The 25,950-nt window shown below is 39.3% G+C and overlaps 1 protein-coding gene across 1 annotated transcript; it reads right to left on the bottom strand.

The window, feature by feature from the left end:
* Window positions 1-335: 335 nt before the first annotated feature.
* C4H17orf67 (chromosome 4 C17orf67 homolog) lies at window positions 336-25,950 on the bottom strand. Its single transcript, XM_036755602.1, has 3 exons — window positions 25,896-25,950; window positions 25,028-25,128; window positions 336-452 (listed from the first exon to the last, which is right to left on the bottom strand). The coding sequence occupies exons 1-3, from the start codon at window positions 25,948-25,950 to the stop codon at window positions 336-338; spliced, it is 273 nt and encodes a 90-aa protein (XP_036611497.1).

Below are 25,950 nucleotides of genomic sequence, written 5' to 3'. Positions count from 1 at the left end.
GATAGCTGTGTGAAGAAAGGAATAAAGAGGGAAGAAATTGGGAGCCAGGAAAATAAGTAGAGTATAACACAAATAATACACATTTTCTCTTTACTATCCAAGTTAACATGCAAGATTCTACACATGTCTCATCTATTCCACAGAATCACAAAACAGACACAAAATATACCAGCTGCTGACTCACTTTTCCCTCTCAAGTACCAATGTTCCCCTATCTTAGGAGAATAGGAGAGAAACAATGATAAGTAAAAAGAAGAGAAAGAAAAATTCACATAAATGAGCCTACTGGGAGAAAAGCATGCTGAGAGACAGCATACCTGAGAATTCCAGGCCTATTAGACAGGATGGACCAGATTCCTATCACAGTGTGGCTTGCAGTGTGGATTCAGCCAATGCTCAAGAAATTGCTCCTCTGCTCTCTGCTCCAGCCAAAGAAGGTGAAGCATGTACTCCTGTTGAAAATAAAACATCACATTGCAGGTGGGGAAAGTGACTATGTCGAGGCTCATATGACCACTCAATCAATTGGCAAGCACTTTGTAAGCACCTACTAGGTGCCAGGCCCACCACTGTTATGGGTGATGGCTTTACAAAGAAAAAAATGAAATAGAAGGAACTTACATCCTATCAGGGAAGACAGTACATACACAGATGAATATATACAAAATATATATGAAATAACTACAAGGTAGTTTTGGTGGGGAGACTCTAGTCCTTGGGAGGAATCAGGAAAGGCCTCAGTGGAGAAGGTGGTGCTTGAGCTAAGCTTTGAAGGAAACTAGGGATTCCAAGAGACAGAGATGGGGAAGGGAATTACATTTCCATCATGGGGGATGACCAACACCAAAGCATGGAAACAAGAGATGGAGCATTGTATGTGAGGAGTACCAAGGACAGTCTGCCTAGACCACAGAGTGTGTGAAAGAGATTAACACGTAATGAGATTGTAAAGATAGGTCAATCAGATGAACACATATTTTTATCTTAGGAATTACAGGGACATGGGGAGTTTACCAAGTTGGGTAGTAACATGCTCAGATCTGTGCTTCAGGAAAATCATTTTGGAGGTTTTGTGGCAGAAAAGGAGAAAGAACTGAGGTAGAGAGATCAATTAAGAGGTTAGTGCAATAGGTCAAGTGAAAGGTAGGGTGGTAGATATATAGATATGGGAAAGCTTATGAGATCACCAAGGGAGAGGGCAAAGAGAGAAGAAAGCCCAAGATGGAACTTTAGGGCACAAAAACAGAGAGGGGGCGAGACATGAATGATGATCCAACAAAGGAATCTGAGGAAGAATGTCAGATAAGTAAGAAGAGAAAATAAAATACAGAACTGTAAGGGATGGAGCCAACTTCAGAGTAAGAGTAGAGAAATCTTAAGATGAAACAAGACTATGAAGGCTCAAATAGTGCTATAGGATACGTGGTTGAAGACCCATTTGAGATGTGATTTCTTTTCAGTGATTTAACAAAGACATAATTTTACTAGTGTAGAGATCGTGTCCATGGTGCAGCAGGTAATCACTCCTTTCCTTACTAGATAGTCTTCAACATAAATGGATGTCCTATAAGGACCACTAACTCAACCTATCCAAAACAGAATTCATTATCTTTCCTTCTATCCATGTCATACCTCTTCCTAGTTGCTCTGTTTCTGTTGAGGGATCACTGTCCTTCCAATCATCCAGATTCACAACCTGAAAATCATTCTAAACTTCTCACTCTCTCACCTAGCATATTCAATCAGTTAAGTCTTGTGAATTTTACTTCCATCGTATCTCTCACATTTGTCTCCTTGTCTCTAATCACAGAACTGCCACCCTAGTTTAGGCCCTCATTCGATTCTCATCTGGGCTACTGCATGGCCTCCTAATTGGGTTCCCTGCCTCAAGTCTCTCCAATCTATCCTCCACACAGCAGCTCAGTTAGTGTTCCTAAAGCACTGGTCTGACCCTGTCACTCCCCTATTCAGCAAACCCAAGGGGCTCTCTTTAATCTCTACGATTAAAAAAAAATTCTTCTGTTTGTCATTTAAAGCTCTTCACAGACTTACATGAACTCATGCAAAGTGAAGTAAGAAGAACCAGGAGAAATTGTACAGTATCAGCAACATTGTACAATGATCAACTATGATGGACTTAGCTCTTCTTAGCTATACAATGATCCAGTACAATTCCAAAAGATTCGTGATAGAAAATGTCATCCAAATCTAGAAAGAACTGATGGAGTCAATGCAGATCGAAGCATACGATATTCACTTTACTTTTTCATGGTTTTTTTCCTTTTGTTCTGTTTCCTCTTTCACAACATGACTTACATAGAAATATGTTTCACATGATTGTACATATATCAAATTGTTTACTGTCTTTGGGAGGGGGAAGGGAAGGAGAAAATTTGAAACTCAAAATTTTATTTAAAAAATGAATGTTAAAAATTATCTTTACTTGTAATTGGAAAAAAATAAAATACTATTTAAAACAAAGCAGAACAAAAGCCCTTTACAACCTAGCTCCAAGGTACCTTTCCAGCCTCATTCTACATCCTTCTCCTTCATAATTTTTTGTTCTGGCTAAAGTGACCTTGCTCTTCCTCACAAATGACCCTCCTTTTGTCTTGCCTCTTTTGTCCTCAATGCCTAGAATGTACTCTGCCTTCTCACTTTCTCCATCTTGGAATACCTAGTTTCTTTCAAAGCTCATCTCAAATCCTATCTCCCACTTCCTAATCTCCCCAGTTAAAATGAAAGTCCTTCAAAATTACCTTGCATTTTTGTACATACTAAGATGTATATATGTTGTCTCACATATATTCAATAGAATATAAGTTCCTTGAGGGCAGGTACAGTTTCATTTTTGTCTTTATATCCCCAGTGCCTAACATAGTGCCTAGCCTTTTACTAAATTGCAATTGAGTGATCCATAAATTGCAGTGGTCAACTTCTTTTAATGGGGGGGAGGGGCAGGGAGGAAGGGCAGGGTGAAGAGGGTGAGGCATTAATGAATGAAGCCATTAACAATGCCAGAGAAATCATAATATCAAAATGGACTTCAGATATTCTTAGATCCAACCTTTTACCAAGGGCAAAAATCTCTTCTATGAAATTCCTGACCATTGGTCAACCATCCTCTGCCTAGGTTGCAAGTAAAGAGCTCATTCATCCTAAGACAATATAATATATTTATATATTATTTATATGTTGCATATATTTTATATAATTTAATATAATATATTTTTAAGTGGTTCAGATGCCACTTTCTTCAGGAAGCCTTTTGCTTTTCCCCAGCTGTTAGTGCCTTCCCCTCTAAGGTTACCTTCCAACTACTATGCATGTGTATGTGCCTAGATATAAACATGCTGAATCCCATCCATTAGAATACACTGTTCTTAAGGGCAGACACTTTTTTTTCTTTTTCTTTACATCCTCAATACTTAGCAGTGCCTGGTACACACATAGTAAGTACTTAATAAATATCTGTTGATTGAGTAACTGATAGATTGTGAATGAAAGAGAGGCCTCCTTCGGGATACTATAGACAAGGAAGAAGAGATCTGCCATTTCTATCCAACTTTGACTTGTCCACTTCAGCGATGACATTCAAAGCAAAAACATTTAGCTGGACTGAGAAATTTTTTTTCTATTGAGTAGCCAAGGAATGGAACACCAAGACGGCCTAAGATATTTTTCCAATTTACATTTTAGATGTGAAGAGTCCATTGTATTCCATCTGTTCCTTACCTCTCTGTTTCTGAGGAAGCATTTCTGCTCAGCACCCCTCAGCAAGATGATGATATAATCACCAGGATGAGGATAAGACATAATTAAATAGGATCAGGTTAGTGGATAGCAGCACCACCTACTGGTTAAGGATAGAAGTTTAGGAGAAACTGAAAGAAGGAAGCCTAAGCATAACAAAGTATCTACCAGTAGTTACTGGTTATCTTATGATTATAAAATAATAAGAGCTATAATAATAAGAATAGGTTTGAGATCTATTTTATTAATTTCCCTAGTAGAAAGAGTGCTAGACTAAAAGTCAAAAGACCAGGATTCTAGTCCTAGTTCTACCGCTAACTAGCATGTGATCTTGGGGAATATAATACAACAAATGATTTTAGGGGTCTGTTAGGTACAGAGCACCACAGGTGCTGGGGGAGATATGAAGTTTAGTTAAGATATGGTCACTGTCCTCAAAGGCTGGTCATTTTCTCCTTTCTGGCCCTTAGTTTCCTCATCTTTAAAAGCCAAGTATATGACTATAAGATCAGTAGGGTCTCTTCTGTTTCCATGATTATAGTTGTAAATGGTTTTTTGTATTCATTGGCCTTTCCTCCCTGCTCCACAACTTGACACCAAATCTCCATCCTCTTACAAACAGACATAGAAGAAAAACAATACTGATGTTATTCATTTTACTACTTAAGTATCTCTTGGTGAGAAGGAAAAACAATGGCGGGGGGGGGGGGGGGTGAAATGCATCATTGTAGGTGGGATAAGGTTTAATACTTCTCTGCAAGGCTTCCATTCTGTCTTCCTGCTTCTACCCATTATTATTCTTCTGGCTAAGGCTGATTGGCTGAAGTAGGTCTGTGCTCAAAGCCTTTGCATACTTTCAGTAAGCAGCCAAGGGGGTCATTGTTCAGACGCACAAGGAGTTCCCTCTTCCCCACTGGAAGTTCGGGGCTGACTGAAAAGACTCTGCCTACTGGTGGCCTAGAGACCAAGACATCTGTTGCATTCTGATTAGTTCAATTAAAACAACAGTGATAACCAAAACCAATTAAAACTGCATGGTTCCGACAGAAAAGCAAGAGAGTTCAATCAAGTTGGACATTTCACAATTCACTCTTTTGAAATTTCATGTCATGCTCCCTTTCTTTTAAAATAAAACATGCTCAGTGTTGAATTCACACTTCCTAAAGGTCTTTCCAAAATGTTTAGTAATCTCAAACCAGACCCTTCATTAAAAGCCTCATCGATACCGAGGCAGACTTTGCAATAATAATTCATATCTCACATTTCTATACCGTTTCAGCACCGTGTAGTGTAGTGGAAAGAACATTGTATTTGGAGTCAAGGGACCTGGGTTCAAGCCCCAGCCCTTCCACCTGACTACTTGTGTGACTTTTGACAAGGAAATTTGTTTCTCTGGGCCTCAACTTCCTTATCTGAAAAATGAGGGGCTTGGAATAGACCATCCCTAAAGTCTCTTATGGTTAACGAAACATTTTCCCCACAACAAACCTATAGTGTAGATTGTGTAAATGTTATATCCCCATTTTACACTTGGGGAAACTGAGGTTTAATTATAAGAATGGGAACAAGGACATGAACCAATGTCTCCTGACTTGAAATCTTTCTATCACACCGTGTTGCATCAATACTTCTGTTTGTTGTATAAATGTTAGTATCATATAAGGTTTTGAAGAGTTTCATCAAAGATATTCCTTCTTATGAGAATGGTCAGACTTCCTACAACTCTGACTTCTTTTCTATTTCTTGTGTTCATGTGTCTAAACCAGGGGTGGAGAACCTGGGGCCTTGAGGCCACATGTGGCCCTCTAGGTCCTCAAGTGCCTCCCTTTGACCAAATCCAAACTTCACAGAACACAAATCCCCTCAATAAAAGGATTTGTTCTATAAAACTTCGACTCAGGCAAAAGGCCACACCCAAGGCCACATGTGGCCTTGAGGCCACATAGACTTTCATTCGCTCTGCAATATTAGAATGTAAGCTTCTTGAGGGAAGGATGGTTCTCACCGTTTCGTTTTATTTTTTAATCTCCACATCTTAGCACAATGCCTGGAATTAGTAAATGTTTAATAAATGCTTTTCATTAACTGACTGATTAATATACCTCAAATCTCATCAGTCAGATTCTGCATAAAGTTTTTGTGAATTATTACCAAAAAAGTGTAACTACCAACCCATATGCATTCTTTCTCATCTCTGTAAAACCTTTACAAGAAAATTCTATGCACATACTGAGGGTATCCCAGATGAAAATATGAGAAGGGAATAGGGAAGCTTTTGCAGACGAATCTCCATAGCTATACAACTTGCTGGAAGCTGTCAGATAATAAAAAAATCCTGCTGTGTATATTGTTCCTTGACTATTGCCCCAAAATTTTAAGCAAATTTTGACTCATCAAAGAAAAATATACAAAGACAGCTGGGTAGCACAGTGGATAGAAATCTGGGCCTCTGATTATGAAGACCAGAGTTCAACTCCAGCTTCAGACACCTACTAGCTATGTGACCCTGGGCTAGTCACTTAACCTTAATTTCCTCTTCTGCAAACTGAGGCTACAGCGTTGTTGTGAGAACAAAATGAGATAGTATTTGTAAAGAGCCTTGTAAACCTTAAAGTGTTACATAAATGCTCTCTATGATTATTATTACTTTAAAAGCTATCTTTCAACAAGTTATCTCTTTTTCACATATTAAATTCTTGTATTGAGAAATCAAATCAGTTTATGGTGGTCAATATTTATGTCATACATCCTGCCTCTGCTGTGCCTGTAACATTTAAATACTCAATTTAACCAATACAGCAAACTCACCCAAGCATTTTACCCTTTACTTAACTAAAGCAGAGCATCGGAAGGTCACTCAGCTGACCGGCGGGCATCGTACTAATAAGGATCTTCGAGAAACATGTTTTGAACCACATCAATAACTGAGTAAAATAGTAGGGGAGAAATAAGGAACAATCCCCAGTAACCACTTCTAGTAAACAAAGCCTAATCGTGAAGACAGTTGAGCAAGGCGGACAGGTAGCTATTTCCCCCTACAGTACGCTCAAGGGAAGAGAGTTTGGAACAGAGGAGAAACATAGCCCAGTTGCTAGGGAAGCTTTGCCCACTTGAGATGAGGCAGATTTGGCAGGGAGTGAGTTCTGCAGGTATGTGCAGTTAGGGAAGGAATACATACTAGTTCGGATGACTTTGCCCACCAGCACCACCCAGGGGTTATAGAAGAAAAAGACCACTGAGACATTTTGGCAGAATGTAAACAAATATGATCATAAATCATAAATGACCTTAGAGGCCAGCAAGTCTAATCCATTTGTTTTAAAGATGATGAAACTGAGGCCCAGGGAGGTAAACATCAGAGAAAAAAATTTAAACTCTGTTTCTCTGTCTCTGTCTTCCTAATTCTGTATTCTAATACAAATGGTTCTTAACCAAAACCATACAAAGAACAAGGTATACATATACAAGGTTATAGGGAGAATACAGAAAAAGCTTTTCTTTGTATATTTGTTTATTTGACAATCTCTAGTAAAACATTCTTTTAAGCAAAAAACAAAAACTGACAGTTTTGCTTCCCCTGTACTCTAGGCCAGGCTATTTTAACAACAAAAAAAAAAAAATTCAGAAATATTTCCCCCGAGGCCGGGGGAACAAAAAGGAAAGCAAGCACAGGTATTCTTACATACATGCAAGTACTTTCTATCAGGGAAGGGCTCCCTATGGTCAGAGAATTGTTCTCACATCACTCAATAGGAGTAAAGAGAAAATTTACATCTTAACCAAGGCCATAGACAGATATATGTATGTGTATGTTTATCAACAGGTGAGGCCAATATTATTTTAGAGAAACAAAGGTAGGTATCTCTATTTGTGAACAAGAATCAGACTTATTCTAACCGATGAGAGGCAATTCTTGGATTTTCAAATACTGTAGTAATTCCCCATCTGTGGAGCAATCACAACCCTTCTTTGCTGGGAAGTTTCTCTTCAAGTTATTATCTTGTAGGAGAGAGAATGTCTGAGATTTTAATAAATAAAAGAAAAAAGGTTAGGAGTACCTGCTCATTCATTCAAATGTTTCAATAGTCAGGTCAGTTGGAAAAAAAACAGACATGGGGACATATATCAGTTACCCCTCCCAAAAAAAGTACTTTTCACTACTGCCCTTAAGATAAGAGGTGACTTTGTAGCAGCTAGGTGGTGCAGTCAGTAGAGCACCAGCCCTGGAGTTAGGAGGACCTGAGCTCAAATCCAGTCTCAGACACTTGACACACTTATTAGCTGTGTGACCTTGGGCAAGTCACTTAACCCCAGTTGCCCTGCCTTCCCCCTCCAAAAAAAAGAATATAGAAAAAAAAATAAATTCAAAGATAAGAGGTGACCAAAAGGCAGAAGGGCTGCAGTTACTTTTGAGACCTCTCCAAGGAGAAAGTTATTTCATTAATTATTTTAATAATTAATTATTAGGTAACGTCATGGTATCCCCACTCCATTTCCAAATTAGGAAAGTGCACTACTAGATAATGGTGTGGTAAGCATGAGAAAAGAAGGGATTCTATGGAGAAGAACTGTGATTTCATTGGCATAGGGAACGCTGATGAGAAAAACCCCTCTATCAACACAGGTTAGTACCTTCTCTGCAAGTTACAGCCTTAGAGAGTTAACTGGGACTCTGAGAGATTAAGAGACTTGTCCACGGTCACAAAGTCAGTGTGTGTCAGGTTTGGAACTTGAGACCAAGACTGCCTGACATAGGCCAGCTCTCGATCAAATGCCATGTTGCACTTTACCAATGAAATCACAGGTTCAGTCTCATTTGAAGAGAAAATGGAAAAATCTGTAACTGGCAGTCAGGGAGAGAAAGATAATCAGAGAAAGGTGAAAGGAAGTTCTCTTTGTTTTTCTTGCTCCAAAGCATCCCCCAGTCTTGTTTCTCTGGCCATATATTCGCATTTCCTCAGGCATGTAGTGTTCTAAATGTTGAGCCAAATTAAAAAAATAAATTAACAATTTATATATTTCCAATTATGGAATAGAGATTTCCAATATTGAAAATGACATGCACTTGAGATGAATTAGCAGTCAACTATAGGGATTTTTTAAAAGACTCTCATTACGATAAAGGGAATATGAATTTACATAGCATCTACCATGTGTCAGGCTAAGTGTTTTTCACAAATATTATCTCATTCAAACCTCCTAACAATCCTGCAAGGTAGCTGTTATTATTATTGAGAAAACTGAGGCAAACAGAGGTTAAGTAGCTTCCCCAGGGTCACCCAGGAAGTGTCCAAGGCTGGATTTGAACTCAGATCTTCTTGATTCCAGGCCCATCGCTCTGCCCACTGAGCTAACAGTTGCTTTTCTATTACAGTGTGAACTAATAATTGCTTTGACAGTAACGACCAGAAATGGGTAAGAAGAAGAAGTTGACCAGTCATCTGGCAAGATCAAGAGGCCACAGTTGTACAGCATTAATTTAAAACTGACTTAATGGTCAATTGATATAAAATGTTAAAGTCTTAAAGGAAGGTTTCCTAAGCATCATGGTAGAACACAGACAAGAACACACAGGACAAAAAAGTATGGGTTTGTTGCAATCTGTATGGTTAGATGGAGTAGCCACATTAATGAGACCATAGGCCCCTTGAAGTAGCAATGTCTTTCACACAACATGGTTTACTAAATGCTGAATTGAATCGAATACCTAAAGGCAAGAACAAGAAACTTATAAACTATTTACTTTCTCTCCTTTGCCTGCAAACACACAAATAAAGCAATGTTTCTCCTTAAGCACAGAGGGATTTCTGAAGAAAGAGGAATAGCTGTTCCAGACTCCAATTTATTTTTTCTTTGCCAAATGAGTAATTCTGGGTGACTCACTGTTCTTCAACAAATGTAGAAGCAAAACTTAAAAATTAATGAAGATCACCATGGGTGGCAATGGACCAACATGGAGAACATAGGATCATAGGATTTAAAACTGGAAAGTGCCTCAGAGATCATCCCACCCAAACCTTCATTTCACAGCAAAGGAAACTGAGACCTAGAGAAGCTGGGTTAAAAGCCAAAGGTTGCCAAGGGACAGAGCTGGATTCAAACCTACATGCCCTGACTCCAAATCCATTGCACCAGAGCCCTGGGCAAATCACCTTGATTTCTTCACCTTCCCTTTCATCTCTCATCTCATTTCTCAAGATCTTCACACAGACATCCAGCATATGGCGGGCTGCCCTGAGAAAGTCATTCAGGCCTATTTGACCAGTGTTACCAATGTTCTAATGCCAGGGGTTCTTAACATGGGGCCCACAAATTTGGGTTGTTTTAAAATATATACATATATACATTGATAGATTTATGTTGTATATATGTTGATATATTTACATATACATACATGTATGTGTATGCATATGTGTGTAAATTTTTGATAACAATTTAGATATAATTAGTTTCATTTGTAATCTTATGTATATTATGCATTTAAAAACTATTATTCTGAGAAGGGATACAGGAGCTTCACCAGACTGCCAAAAGGGTATGTGACATAGGGAAAAAATCTCTGCAGTCTAGACCCATATTTTCCCTTTCCCTATTAAAAAGCTGCTCTCAGCTCAGATTTCTACTCTGAATTGGGCTAATCAGCTAATTATGCTAAGTTGTTTATAACCAATTGCTACTTAATCAGTGACCTCTTCCCAGGTATATTTGCATACCTTGACCCAGAAGACTAACTTTCTTAGAGACTATTTAGCACACTCAATTCATTTAATAGATAAAGAGCTGAGTCTGAGAGAGGTGAGATAACTTGCCAAAGTCACACAGCTGAAAGATCCAGGACTAGAACCTGGATTTCCTAATGCTCATTCAGTGCTCTTTCAATAATAATGATTATGATGATGGTGATGATGATGATAAATAAAAATAGCATTTACATGGCACTTTAAGATATGAAAAGTGCCTTTACATATACTATCTTATTTGATCTTCACAACAACCCTGTAAGGTAGGTGCTAGTATTATCTCATTACACAGAAAAGGAAACTGAGGCACCAAAAGTGACTTACCCATAATAACACAGCTCTATATATACAGTAAGTGTCAGAAGTGGGATTTCAACTTAGGTTTTCCTGACTCCAAATCCATCATGCAAATCTAGCATTCTGTTTGCTACTTTACACTGTCTTTGGGGCCAGGAACAATGAGTGTCTAAAAACACTTCAAAGAATAGTCAGTACATAGTTCCCTTTCCTAAAGGCCAGTTGAAATTATTGGTGCAGAACAAACAAGCCCAAAGCCTGCAGGAGTTTCCATGGTATTTCATTATTTATTGAAAATGTTATGAAAATTAATCCCCCCACAAGGCTGAAAAATGATCATTGTTCAAAGATGAAGAGCCAAATGTCCAATCTGCTGGAAACCACAAATTCAGCAGCGTTACTCAGCCTTAATAATTGACTCAAATGTTCCTGGACTGAGGAAGAAGAGGCAGATGGAAAATCAGTTTCAACTACTATTGGTTAATTGCTGAAGAAAAAAAAATAATAATAAGGACCAGAGTCCCACCTCAGATGTCAAATGAAACTAATTGCAACAGGCCTTTCGTTATGGCATGTAAAAGGTACAATAATCAAATGACTGACTTCACAAGGAGCTAAGTAAGGTAAAAAATAATAAGGATGATAACTCACATGTCTATGATACTTTAAGGTTTGCAAAGCACTTTCGCATTTCAGCCTTATGGGGTAATACAAATATTTTGATCTCCATTTTATGGATTCAATTCATTAGGCACCAGAAACAAACAGAAAAACAGAAAAACGAAACAGTTCTTGTCCACAAGAAGCTTATACTCTTTTAGAAAGGAAACACCATATACACAGATAATTCTCTATAAGATGTGCACAAAATAAATATAATTGTGTGGGAGTATAGAGGAACAACATCGGCTAAGATAATCAGATAAAGCCACTTGAACTCAGCTTTGAAAGGAACTTGGGGTTCAAATAGGAAAAGCATTTGAGGCATGTAGGAAAAACTTCTCTAAAGGCACAGAGAGGGAGATAGAATATCAGATCCAGAGACTGAATGACTTGTTCAGGGAAATATAAATAGTAAGGTGCAAGATAAACTGGAGACTGAGCATCTAATCCAATTCTACAATCGATTATTAAGTACTCACAATATACAAGACACTTGCTAAGAACCAGACACACACACACACACACACACACACAAAAAAAAAAAAACAATCCCTACCTTCAAAAAGCTTACATTTGAATTGGAGTGGAGGGGAGGGTGTTATGACATATAAGCAGATATGTAGATATGTAACTGTTTGAGGGAGAACAGAAGACCAGAATGCTTTCTGTCAAATAGCAGTCAACATCGAAGCAGAAACTCTTTTTAGAATGGTTAGATGCTTCCATTACAATCTTCACTAGGCAATGGGAGGTCAGGAGAAAGTACTATTCCATCAACATTTGGAAGAAATTTTGCTCATTAAATAAACTAAAGGCAAGTTTATAGGCCGAGTTGTTGTTTGATGGTCAGTGAACTGTTCCCCAAAAAGGAAAAAGTGAATATTCCCACCATCCAAAAAGGACCATAGATTCATATTTTAAATGATGAAAATTTCAATAGCCTTGACTCAGGCTTTAAGATCACAAGGAACAAATGGATAATGAAGTCACTATGTCCAACAGGCTGAGTGTGAAGGGATATTTTAGGATTATTTACAACAAAGCTACCATGATTTATACACCACCATCAAGAACATTCCTTGAGGACACATGGGCCAAATCGAAGAATATTTGCTTAGAAAAGAGGTAGTCCCAGAGCACTTGAGCACTTAAACATGTATTCACAAAGGAAATAATTTATACTTGGATGTCATCTTTCTAGAGATTTCCATTGGTCATCTGGCAACAAAACCATTTTCCTCCTTAAATTGGAGCTTTAAGAGAAAACTTGAATTTGGTCAATTTAGATGAGGAGATGGAAAAGACCTCTTAAAAACAAACTAATAACTCCAAGGAAGGATTGTTCCCTAAAAGAATTACTCTCAGTAGCAACTAACCTATGCCACAAGGAATGGAATTTCTCAATGTAATGGTGACTGGCCAAATATATTCAGTCACCTTAGATCAGGAAAGATTAAACTCAGGAAAAGGAAACAGTAGAGCCATCTACTCATGGCCACATGGCAAGCCAGGTTGGGAGATGAAGGAGCTCAAGTGGCTGCCCCTCTCCCCAGCTAGGGGGCTGAACAAGTTCTTCCTCGATCACTTGAAAGTAGTTGGAGACAAAGGGATTTTGTCTCTTCTTGCCTTTTAGATGCACACCCAGTCTGGCTGATCAGCCATTTAAAATGTTTTCATCACCAGTAAGCTGACAGGCTGTGCATACTCTAAAATGGGCATCAGGGCCCTCTACTTCACCTTCTTAGAAGCAGGTTCACCAAGTCTCCATTTGGATGGGCAACGGGTAGAGAGCACTGAGCATCTGCCAGTCCCCAGACACCCTCTTTACTTGTAGATACATTCTACAGTCATGTTTTCAAGTGGAAGAAAAAAATGTCAACACCGTAGAGCACCTGTATATTAAAAGTGGACTAACCAGGTTTAAAGAATGTGATGATGTTCAAGAAATAGAAACTTAGCATTATGTATTAGAAGAGAAGAAAAAGAAGAAGAAAGAGGAGAAGAAGAAAGAGAAGGAGAAGAAGAGGAAGAAGAAGGAGAAGAAGAAAGAGAAGAAGAAAAAGAAGAAAGAGGAGAAGAAGGAGAAGAAAGAGGAGAAGAAGGAGAAGAAAGAGAAGAAGAAGAAGAAGAAGAAGAAGAAGAAGAAGAAGAAGAAGAAGAAGAAGAAGAAGAAGGAGGAGGAGGAGGAGAAGAGGAAGAAGAAGAAAAAGAAGGAGAAGAAGAGAAGAAGAAAAAGAGAAAAAAGGAGAGGAGGAGGAGAAGAAGAAGAAAGAAGAAGAAGAAGAAGAAGAAGAGAAGAAGAGAGAAGAAAAAGAAGAAGAAAGAGAAAGAAAAAAAGAGGAGGAGGAGAGAAGAAGAAGAGAAGAATAGAGAAGAGAAGAGAAGCAGAAGAAGAAAAGAAGAAAGAGAAGAAAAAGAAGGAAAGAAGGAGAGGAGGAGGAAGAAAGAAGAAGAAAAAAAAGAAGAAAAGAGAAGAAGAAAAGAGAAAGAGGAGAGAGAGAAGAAGAAGAAGAAGAGAGAAGAAAAGAAGAAGAAGAAGAGAAGAAGAAGAGAAGAAGAAGGAAAGAAGAATAATAAGAAGAAGAAAAGAAGAAGAGAAGAAGAAGAGAGAAGAAGAAAGAGAAGAAAAGGAGAAGAAAGAAGAAGAAGAGGAGAAGAAGAAGAAGAAAGAAAGAAGGAAAGAAGAGAGAAGGAGAAGAGAAGAAAGGAAGAAGAAAAAGAAAAGAGGAGAAAGAGAAGAAAGAGAAGAAGAAGAAATAGAGAAGAAGAGAATAGAAGAAGAGAAGAAAGAGAAAGAGAAAGAAGAAAAGAAGAGAGAAAGAAAAGAAGAAGAAGAAGAGGAGAAGAGAAGAAGAAAGAAGAATAAGAAAGAAGAAGAAGAAAAGAAAAGAGAGAGAGGAGGAGAGGAGAAGGAGAAGAGAGAAGAAGAAGAAGAAGAAGAAGAAGAAGAAGAAGAAAAGAAGAAGAAGAAGAAGAGAAGAGAGGAGGAGGAGAGAAGGAGAAGGAGAAGGAGAAGAAGAAGAAGAGGAAGAAGAAGGAGAAGAAGAAGAAGAAGAAGGAGAAGAAGAAGAAGAAAGAGAAGGAGAAGAAGGAGAAGAAGAGGAAGAAGAAGAAAAAGAAGGAGAAGAAGAGAAGAAGAAAAAGAAGAAAGAGGAGGAGGAGGAGGAGAAGGAGAAGAAGAAGAAGAAGAAGAAGAAGAAGAAGAAGAAGAAGAAGAAGAAGAAGAAGAAGAAGCTAACATGCTAACATTTCTATAACTCTGTGTGCCAGGGATTGTGCCAAGCACTTCACAATTATCTCACTTGATCCCCTCAACAACCCTGAGAGGGGGGTGCTATTATTATCCCCATTTTACAAATGGGAATCTAAGACAAACAGAGGGTAAGTCACTTATATAAGGTCACACAGTTAGCAAGTATCTGAGTTCATATTTGAACCTGGTTCTTCCCAACTCCAGGTCCAGCACTACATGCACTGTGCTTTTGTTGTTGTTCACTCATTTCAGTTGTGTCCAGCTCTTCATGACCCCATTTGGGGTCTTCTTGGCAAAGACACTGCAGCAGTTGACCATTTTCTTCTCCAGCTTATTTTACAGATAAGGAAGTTGAAGCAAACAGGGCTAAGTGACTTGCTCAGGATCACACAGCCAGTAAGTGTCTAAGGCTGGATTTGAACTCAGGTCTTCCTGACTCCAGTCTGACACTCTATCCAAGGTGATGACTGGTAAAGTCTCTTCCAACTCCAGAGCTATAATCCCATGATCTTACAACTCCTAAAACTAATTCTGTAGCATGTGCCCATCCCCTAAAGCATGGATTCTTAAATAGATTTCATGAGCTCCATGGATTTGGATGGGAAGAAAATTATATCTTTATTTTCTGACTGAAATTTAGTATTTTCTTCAGAAGAACTAGAATTTCAGAATGCCTCAAAGGAAGAAGCAAATGTCTGTGTCAATTGACAACCTGGTTGTTTTAGTGTTAAAGATGTTATTATGATAAAGGGATCCTTAGGGTTCACCAGACTGCCAAATGTGTCCATGACACATTAAAAAAAAAAAACCAGATTAAGAACCTCCACTCTAGAGGATGCTAAAGTAATAATATAGGTCTCAAAAAGAAGTATATCATCCTTCATTCAAAAGATAAAGATCAAAAAATAATAAAAAAGATAAGGACCAAAGTAATCATCAAAATGCTATGATACTTTTAGTTATATTCTTTCTTCTTTCTTGAACTTATCACAGTCCCTTCTTCCATATCACATCAGTTCCTCTTCAGTCACTCTATCTTCTTCTCAGCATAGACTTGATTATTCCATTGTATCCAGGTGAAGCATCCATGTCCTTCCCTACAAAGCTTTGGGGGGTAGGGAGGAGATTATAACCAAAGATCATGCATAGCAATGCACTTGATGAAGGAAGCTTAGGGCATGGGGATTCAGAGGCGGTGAAGTCAGGCAGGGAATAGAACTGAGCAAATGCATGACCTGCTTTCCAGAAGAGATGGCTCCTTCTCCCTCTCTAGCTGCTTTGGAGAGAGTGATAGACAGAAAGTTTGAGTCCTGTGGAAGTGAAACTCCCTTAGACTTGCCTGGTAGTCAAGGGATAGAAATGCAAATTAAATACACACACTCACCTGATAGCACTAAAGATAGAAAAGAAAAGGTAGGCCATCTGGTTGCCAGGGTACCACTGTTACCTCCAGCCCAGCAAAGACAGACACATTCAGCTGAGCATTACCTGATAGTATTGGCAAGAGAGTAGGAGATCACATCTATACGTCAGGCATGGTGCTACATGCTGGAAATACAAATACAAGCAAGTCAAACTGTCCTACCCTCAAGGAGCTTACATTCTAATAGAGAAAGTTGACATGCAGACGACTGATGGTGAGGGTGAAGTATTGTGGTTGTGTTTGCCCTTCCTTTTCGAAAAGGACCATGGCATCAGGGAAATGATGACATGACTTGCAGTTTACTTTGGTTTGAGTGAAGGAGGGCTGTGCAAGGTCACCAGCCTCACTTTCTCCTCCAAAGCCATCTTGGTCCAGTGGTCTGATATTCATCAGGATGGCTAGAGATGACCCAGTATGCAATGGGAGACCCTGGCACTTTTAGGCTAAGGCCTTTTCATGTACTTACTTAGAGTGAGGTAACACCCATTCAGTGAATAGGACTCTTTAAGAAGTAAGTCAAGGGATGGTCCCTTTAATTAGAAAAAAAAAAGTCAAGCTGGGAGGGGAAGACCCCCAGGGTAGCTGTTCCAAAGAAACAGTTACCATTGACATTTATTCTAAGCCAGGAGGGCCCAAAAAGAGGCATTAAGTGGAGCTTGGAGAGGGACCTATTGTGGTCCAATCTATGAGCTTCAGAGTGAACTGGTTTTAACGTTTTCAGGAAGGAAGGAAGGAAGGAAGGAATCTAGCCAGTAAACCCCAAGTTAAGTGGGCAGCTTCTGGATTTGATTACCATTCTCAGAGCTAGAGTAGGAAAGGGGCATTCAAGGGCAGAGGCATGGCATGAAGACAAGGTGTAATATGGTAGGTTTAAGGGCTTGTACAAGGAACTGGTAGCTACCCTAGGGAAAATTCCAAATAATGATAATATCAGATTCCACTCAAGAAGTGATGAAAAGCAAACCAAAGAATTGAGAGATCATCAAAGGATGTCCAGACCTTTTAGGTCAGGAGGAAATTTTGACACAAGAGTTATATTTATATTAAATACCAAATGAGAAAAATAGTGAGTGCTACAGGAATTTGAAGAAGTGACCACCAAAGAGTGGGGAAGCTGAGGAAGGCTTTATTAACAAAGACAGAATTTGAGGTGGGTCCTGAAGAAAGGGTAATATAAGTTGAGAAGAGTATAGAAACCATTCTAGGCAGGAGTTAACAATGTGAGCAAAGGCAGAAAGGTAGGAATGCATGCTATCTAGTAGGGGAACAATGACTAGTCTGGCTTAGTTGGAGGGAATGGCTCATGTACAGGAATAATCAGAGCTAAGATGTCCAGAGTAAAGAAACCAAGGCAGCTCATTTTGGGGGGCTGCAAGGAGGCTGTTCCAGGCAACAGTTATTAGTACTGCACCAGCCTTTCTCCCACGTAAAAACTAGGAGAAACATAATTCTTGGCTGGTGTTCGTAACGGCTGGCCCATTATACTGCCATTTCAGAACTGATTATCTTGGAAGAAGAGAGATCCAGGTAGCCATATTATGCTTTTTTGTGGCAGGGCATAGAGGAGGCTGACTAGTTTCCCTGTAAGTCCCTGTTTGTGACCCTAGAAAAACCTTTGTGTGCTACACTGGGCTGCCACATTGCCCAAGATCTTGAGCCTAGAGAAAACTGATGGACTTTAAGTACCATGCCAATGGAGCCCAGGCTGGTTGATCTTTTTAGCTGTTTTGGACTTTCTGGACCATACCCCCATATGGATCTCTTCCCCCTCCCCCCATGCTTTTCAGTTCTCTTTTATGTGGTGTTCTCCACTATTAAAATGTAAGCTCCTTGAGGGAAGGGATTGTCTTCCTTTTCCGCTTGTTTACATATCTCCATCTCTTAGCACAGTGCCTGGCACACAGTAAACACTTAAATGCTCCTTGCTTTGCCTTGTTACCTTGGTTAGCCAATCAACCAACGAGGGAAAGAAACTAGCTGCTTTCAGGTCCTGTTCTGTCTTTAAAAGCAGTAGGGAATGAAGAGAAAATAAAGGTATCGGATATCTGAAGTTAGGAGGGAGAGGGAAGACTGAATAACATGGAGGGAAATGGCAAAAAGTTGACATTGGGGATACAGAAGTTTACACCACACACTTCATAACTTTATTGAGAGGCCACTTGCTTTCAACTCAATGGGAACAAATGAATGTTCTGTGGTTGTCATCATCAGATTAAGGGCAACAGAGGGATAAAGCAGACTAGGAAGGCCCAGAACTGAGACCTGGGTCAGGTTGGTGGGGCAGAGAGGGTGGCAGTGTGGTGCCGATAGAAAAGGTCACAACTCCAAGGTCAATAAAGATGGAGCTTTCAACCAGAAGAATAAAACTGAGATCAGAGAGGAGAGAGGGTCCAGGGAACAATGGAGAGAGAAAAATAAGGTGAGAATGAACTGAATAGAACAGACTTAGTGCACGGTAAAAGTAGGGTAATCAGGTAGTTGCTCAGCCTCAAGACTGAACAAGATGTCAAAGGCAGAAGTACAGTCTAAGTCAATGTGGTACAGTGGTTAGCGCCCTTGCCTTGCAGCAAAGAAGAGCTAATTTCAAACCCTGCCTTAGATACTTCTGGCTGTGTGGCCCTGGGCAAGTCAATTTATTTCTCAATTTCTTCATTTATAAATGGGGATAATAATACCACCTACTTCACACAGGTGTTGTAAGGATAAAATGAGATCACAAACATAAAGCATTTTGCAAACCTTAAAACACCATAAAATTTGTTATTGTTATTAATACAAGGTTCAAAATGAGCATGAAAGAACATATTGAGAATGGAAGGAAGAAAGTGGAAAAGCAATATCTTGGGGTCTGGTATAGGTGAAGGAGCAGGGCACCCAGACTAACTAGGGTAGGATTTGATGTTGTTGCTGAGTCATGTCCACTTCTTCATGACCCTATTTGGGGTTTTCTTGACAAAAATCCTGGAGTGGTTTGCCATTTTCTTCTCCAGCTCATTTGACAGATGAGGAAACTGAGGCAAACAGAGTTAATTGACTTGCCCAGGATCACACAACTAGTAAGTGTCTGAGACCTGACCTGAATTCAGGTAGATGAGTCTTCCTGACTCCAGGTCTGGCACTCTGTGCACTATGGTGCCACCTAGCGCCCCAGAATATTAGAACTAGAATTGGGCAATGATGATTATTAAGTCCAATCCCCTCTTTTTACAAAAGAGGAACCCAGAGAGAAGTGATTTGCCAAGGCCATAGTAGGTTAGTAGCAGAAACTGAGACAAAACTCAGGTCACCTGACTCTTAAATCAGTATTTTCCTCACTATTCCACCATCCTTCTCTGTCGGTGGATGAGGCCCGGCAGGTGGACCCTGCCCCCTAGACCAAGCTCAGGAAGGGTTCTTAGCTGCTGAATAACCCCAGCAGGGTTAGAGCTACTTGGAAGTCCTTGGAATTCCAACAGCAGGGAAGGTATTTTGGTTATGGACTGCAATGATGTGCATGCAGCTGACCTTCGAATGATTAGTGAAGGGTTTTTTCTTTTTTTTTTTTTAAACAAGGACTTCATTATTAAGGATCTTATTCTCAGCAGATTTGTTCACTTAGATATTGTTGCTTTAAAATAAATCCATGAATTGAAAATACAGTAAGTTTTTTTAAAAAAGAAAGGCAATGAAAGACTTGCATGAAGTGATGAAGAATGAAATTAGCAGAACCAAGAGAACATTGTATACAGTAACAGCAATACTATTTTAAGAACAACTTCAAGCAATTAAGTCATTTTGACTATTATAAATACACAAATTAAAAATAAAGGACATATGAAGAAACAAAATAAAATAACCAAATGATGCCACTGTGACAATTTATTATCATTACATTTATAAGTGATCAGTAAAACTCCTTCTTTTTCCCTGTGTTATCATGAGCAGATCATTTCCCCTTCTCTCAAGTCATCTGTAAAATGAGGGGGTTAGACCAGGTGATTTGAGCTCTATGTCTATGATCCTATGCACCCAAGTGATCCCTAGGTCCCTTCTAGCCCACAGACAAGCCTCAAGCATGGACCAAGTATGCAGCTACAGCTGGCTTGAGTATAACAACCCTTGACTCTTTCCCTGAGGGGCATTTAATGAAAGTTCAGTAAGGAAGGTCAGCAACCAAATATTTCCCCCATAAACTTGAGGAACACTCTCCCATAGATGCATACAACCTCTGCAGGAAGAGTGACACACACATGAACACACATGAAGGGGCACACACATAAAGAACACATGTGTCCAGGACACACATGGGAAGGGGGAACACACACCTTTGATGCTGAAGGGTCACTGATGTCTTGCTGCTGCTCTTACCCATCCTGCTCCCCTCCTGCCTCCAGGCAGCTCCTAGATGATGCCGTTCCGCCAAATAGTTGCTTCTCAGCTGGGCACAGTGGCCAGGGTACCGCTCTGCAACTCCAGCTCAGCAAAGACAAACACACCCAGCTGAGCATTACCCAGCAGCATTGGACGGAGAGTAGGAGATCACAGGACATGCAAGGTCATCATAATATCACTAGGAGAAGTCAATGGCCCTGCACCATCTAAAGCCAAAGTTGTCCCAGTCACATATGTTTTTTGCATGTGTCCCTCTTCACTTATACATTTTATGTAAGGACTGATGCTGTACGTATTTGTGGAAGAGTACATATGCCCCAGGTATACAGGAGAAATTTTTTCTACTTTTCTTAATATCTCATTTCATGAAATTCCTTTGCTTTGAAATAATTACATCCTCTAAGTATTAAAGGTGAACATAAGGAGTGGAGGCTCAAGAGCTAGTTTGGGGAGACTCAGTACACTTTGAACCTGGGGGACACATCCTAAAAGATGCTTGGGGGTGCCACCAAACAATACTAGCATCTTGCAGCCTATCATCTGTTGGGTCCTTTTATTCTCTTTTGGGCCATTCCTTTTTGGGTCAGTCATTTCAGTCATGTCAATCTCTTCGTGACCCCATTTGGGTGTTCTTGGCAAAGATCCTGGAGTGGTTTGCCATTTTCTTCTCCAGCTCATTTTAGAGATGAGGAAACTGAGGCCAACAGAGTTAAGTGACTTGCCCTGGATCATACAACCAGTAAGTGTCAGAAATCAAATTTGAACTCAGGTCTTCCTGTTTCCAGGTCCATTGGCCCCAGGCCATTTATATTTATCTACTATAAGCATTTCGGATAAAAGGGATAATAGGGATCATAGATTTATAGGGGCAAAGAAAAAAGATCATAGGCCCATAGGTTTAGAAGGGACCTTAAAAGTCATCTAATCCAACCCCCTCATTTTATAACCTGAAGCCCAGAAAGTTGAAATGACATGCCTAGAATCACACAGGGAGTAGATAGCAAAGTTTCATAAATATAAGTTTAAATGATTACTTATAAATGCCATTAATAATCAATTGTCACAGAGGCATATTTCGGTTATTCAGTACCAACAAAACCTCTGAGTTTACATTGGGTCGAATCCCTTAATTTTGCAGGTAAGGAACATAGAGCTCATTTGCCCAAGGTCACACACTTAATTAGTAGCAGAGTTGGAGCTAACACATTAGCACAATTCTTTAAAAGAGGCTTTTGGCCAAGATGACAGATTGCCCAGCTCTCCCATACCTACTCCAGGAAGAACTTGAAACCTCTGCCAGAGCAAACGGATTAGGAAATTCTGTAAGAAACTACAGAATATTGTTTCCGTCTCAAAACTGCACAAAAAAAAAAAACCCCAACAACCAGAAACCCTCAGGCAAGAGAAATAGGCACTACCAAGGAAGCCAGGACCAGCAAAGACAAGCAAACCAACAGCCTCCCAACATGGAAAGTGATGGTCTACCAATCTGGGCAGCCTACACCACTCCGTGTCTGAAGGCAACAAAAGCAGTAGACTTGGAAGCAGGGGTGTGGCTTGGAAGCCAGCTCTTACCCACTACGGAAAGCTGATTGTCAGCAAATGCTACAAATCAGGGTTTGATTTATTGTTTTGTTAGTGGTCTAGACTTAAGGAAGTGATAAATAAAATTTTTATCATGCATATTAAATTTAAAAGTATTTCATATGAAGACTTTTTGAGACCTGGTTGTTAAACATTTAACAATATAGTCCTGAAGTGACCAGTGCAACATAGCAGTGCTTAGAACAGAGCAGTGCTCAAACCAAAAATGTCTAGGTATTCAGAGACTCCGAGGCTCCAAGCACTCTGTTCTGAGAGTCCATGGAAGTCCTTGAAATCCAGGCGATACCCAAAATTCCATCTTAGAAGAAAAGAGTAATTCCATAAAAGCTTCAAGCAGAGACCCAAAGAAAATGATTGATTTTCCACAGGGACAACATAGATCCCTAGAAGAAATGAAGCAAGAAATAAAAAATGAAATAACATCTCTGGATGAAAGAATTCAAAGGAGAATAAATAGTTTAGAAAACAAAGTGATAAACCCTTAACAGAATCACTGAAAACTATAATAGATCAAACAGAAATCAATGACTCCATCAGGCATCAAGAAATATTAGGATTAAATTTAAAAACTGGAAAAAAATAGAAGAAAATGTATCACCTTGGAAAGCAATAGAACTTAAGAATTTCTTAACCAAACCACTCAACCAAAGCTTGGATAGTATATTTCAAGAAATCATAACTGAAAACTGCCCTGATATAATAGAACTGGAAGCAAAGAAAAGATGGGAAAAAAATCCGCCAATGAAAGAGATCCCAAAAGGAAAAAAGTCCCAGGAATGGCACAGCCAAAAACCAGAGCTTCCACTGTGAAGAAAAAATACTTTAAGCACCCAGAAAGAAGCAGTTCAAGTACCAAGAAGCTACAGTCAGGATCATGAGACCTGGGAGTCTCTGCTATGAATGAGACGAAATCTTAGAATACAGCATACCAAAAGGAAAAAGATACAGCCTTACAACCGAGAATAACTTCCCCTGAGCTGAATAGAATCTTACCGGGGTTGGGGGGAGGGGCGGGGCAGAACAGATCTTTAATGGAATAAAGGACTTCCAAGCATCTCTGATGAAAAGATCAGAGTTGAGTGGGAACTTTTAAATACAAACACAAGATTCAAGAGAAACCTAGAACCCTGTCCTCTCCAGAGTGCTCAAGACCTCAGAGTTCCTGAGTATCTGGGCTTCCTTTGAGCAATGGAAGAGGCTATATCATGATGTAATGCTAATATTCTCACAGTGGGGAGAAGAAACAAATGACCTTTCAGAACCTTAATGCCTTCCTAGGCTGTGAGAATTAAATAAGAAAAACAAAGGCCCTATATTGCTTCTGTTCTGAGGATTTGAAGAGGAAAAAGAAAAGGAAGGATAAAAGAAGTACATTAGTACAAAAAGAAGGAAGAAGGGAGTGGAACTTGCTATTTCTTATAGTTGGGTTGGCTGAGAAGAGTCCCTAAGCATGGAGAAAAAGAGGACATCAGATGAATCTCACTCTAATCTGAAATGGACAAAGGAGGGAGGGAGAGAAAGAGAGAGAGAGAGAGAGAGAGAGAGAGAGAGAGAGAGAGAGAGAGAGAGAGAGAGAGAGAGAGAGAGTTTGTGTTTGGTGTAGAAATACATCAAACTTGACAGGGAAGCAAGCTAGGTTGGAGGGAGGGAATAAGAGAGATGGGGCATGTTAAGAGGGAGGACAATACCGGAAAGGGAGCAGTCACAAGCAAAACAAACTCCTCAGTTTTAAAGAGTAGATCAAAAAGGGAAAAAAAATTTTTAAGAACTAGAATCTAAAGAGTCATCCATCAATTAGGGGATGGCTAAACAAATTGTGAGATGTGAATATAATGGACTATTATCACACCTTAACGCAAAGGCCAACCTTGTCTCCATTGTACCTGTGGTGAGGAGTTAGCCATCTCCAGGGAGAGAAGTGATAGACTCAAGTTGTAAAAAGAAACATACATTTTTGGACATGGCCATTGTGTGCATCCATTTTGCTTGACTCCATTTAATTGTTACAAGGTTGTTGGGGGTGGAGGTGGTGGGGTTCTCCTCTCAATTTTTAATGGGAAGCTGGAGTGAGGGACACTTGAGACTGCATGGGCGGTTAGTAATACTGAAGCCTAAAAAAGATGGCCGTTGAAACATTTTCTTCTTGAAATACACAGAAGAGAACAGAAGGAAGTTTAGAAGGAAACCCAGACAAGCAGGACAGTTTTGAAAGTAATATGGAATTTATTTTATACATCAAAAAAAAAAGCAAACATTATGAAATGGAGATTCACAGTTTCATATACAATCCTTTTTGTGTGTTCTGCTGGGTAGGTGGAAATAAGAATGCTACTAAGTTCAAAATCAAAACAAAAAAGAAGAAAAGAAAATAGTATTTTAAGATTTGCACTACATTTTATACGCATTGAGCCTCACAACAATCCCATAAAGTGGGACCTACAGAAATTAATATTACAATTTTATAGATATGAAACCGGGTCCCAGAGAGGTTAAATGATCTATCTATTGTCACAGAGCTGGTATCATTAGCAGGATTTGAATTTTGGCCTTGTGACCTAAGCCCAGCATTCTATCCACTATCTGAGCACCCAGCCCAGTATCAATCAACAACCATTTATTAAGCCCTTCGATATGCCAGGCATGGTGGTAAGTACTTAGGATCCCAAGAAAGGAAAGAATTATCCCTTTCCCTTGATATTTGTCTAGTGTTCTTGCCCCTCCCTCAAGCTCTGCCTCTCACCATGAAATTGCTTAATAATAATAAATATTTAATAAATGCTTGGTTTAAAAAGTTTAATATTTGGCTTAGCAACTGGCCTAATTTGATGTTTAAATTATCTCTCTTCAACTGGACACCTTGAACAATTACCATTTTAAAAGATGACCTTATTTTCTTTAAAATTGACCAAGAAAAGCATTCACCCGCATTGGCTCATCAGGGAAACCGGGTTTGCTGGGCCGATCCTGTCGCCGACTTCTCAAGAGTTGCTTAGCTTGTTTTTCTGTCAGTATTGGGGAAGAATCTAAAGGCGGGGGTGGGGGAGAGAAGAGAAGAGATGCAGGTATTAAAGTTAACAAGGAGTCGATTGTTTAACTCCCCATGCAACAGCAAAATATTTGCAAGTGTGATTTGGGTTAATGCACAAGAGTGTTCTTTCTTTGAGGGCCCCATCCCAAAAGAGTGCATTCCAGGAGGTTTGGAATGGAATTTTGAATATTTTTAAATATATTTGTGATGACAATAAAGGAGATCAGCTCATCTGAAAAAAAAAATAATGTAAAATATTTTCCTTCTATATTGCAAATGATCCACTCTATTAAAAAAAATCTGTTCATTTAGAAAGTTTACATCTTTAAAAATATACAATATTTCTTCCATGTCCTGTTTAATCTTTGGTGGCTTGGGTATCATTTCTTAAAAATATAAAAATGATATTTTATGCACCAGCTCTAAGCTAGTGCCCAAGACTAAAAGCTATTACATTTTTATTGGGAGATGTTCAGTAATGAGAAAACTACAGGCAATTTAAATATTCCCCCATAAAAGGGGTCTATCTAATGAAGCAACATTTATCAATACTTTTTAAAAATGATTACTCACAATGTTAATTTAAAGATAAATCAGCTTAGTCTATCTCCAATGATGCTAACAAGGGATTCTAGACTACCAAAATATCGGCTTTATTCTCCCTAAAGTGCTATTTTGAAATCAGAATAACAAAAATACCACTAATGGTCCCATCTCAGTAATAAATAGTTGCTGTGATTGTTTTATAGATTGATCTCCTACCTGCAAAGATGGTCAGGGTGAACAGAAAGAGGAGCAGGGCCAGTGGCATCTTCAT

The sequence above is a fragment of the Trichosurus vulpecula genome, chromosome 4 (assembly GCF_011100635.1).
Source record: "Trichosurus vulpecula isolate mTriVul1 chromosome 4, mTriVul1.pri, whole genome shotgun sequence".
NCBI lineage: Eukaryota > Metazoa > Chordata > Mammalia > Diprotodontia > Phalangeridae > Trichosurus > Trichosurus vulpecula.
Note: the sequence above shows the minus strand (reverse complement) of the source record. Positions and strands in the feature narration are given on the sequence as shown.

Excerpts from the sequence above, each read along its gene's own strand:
- C4H17orf67 (XM_036755602.1), bottom strand. The coding sequence starts at position 25,950 with ATGAAGATGCCACTGGCCCTGCTCCTCTTTCTGTTCACCCTGACCATC. Across the intron at positions 25,129-25,895 it reads CACCCTGACCATCTTTGCAG|ATTCTTCCCCAATACTGACA; the intron begins GTAGGAGATCAA and ends CCCCGCCTTTAG. Across the intron at positions 453-25,027 it reads TCCCTGATGAGCCAATGCGG|GAGTACATGCTTCACCTTCT; the intron begins GTGAATGCTTTT and ends TATTTTCAACAG.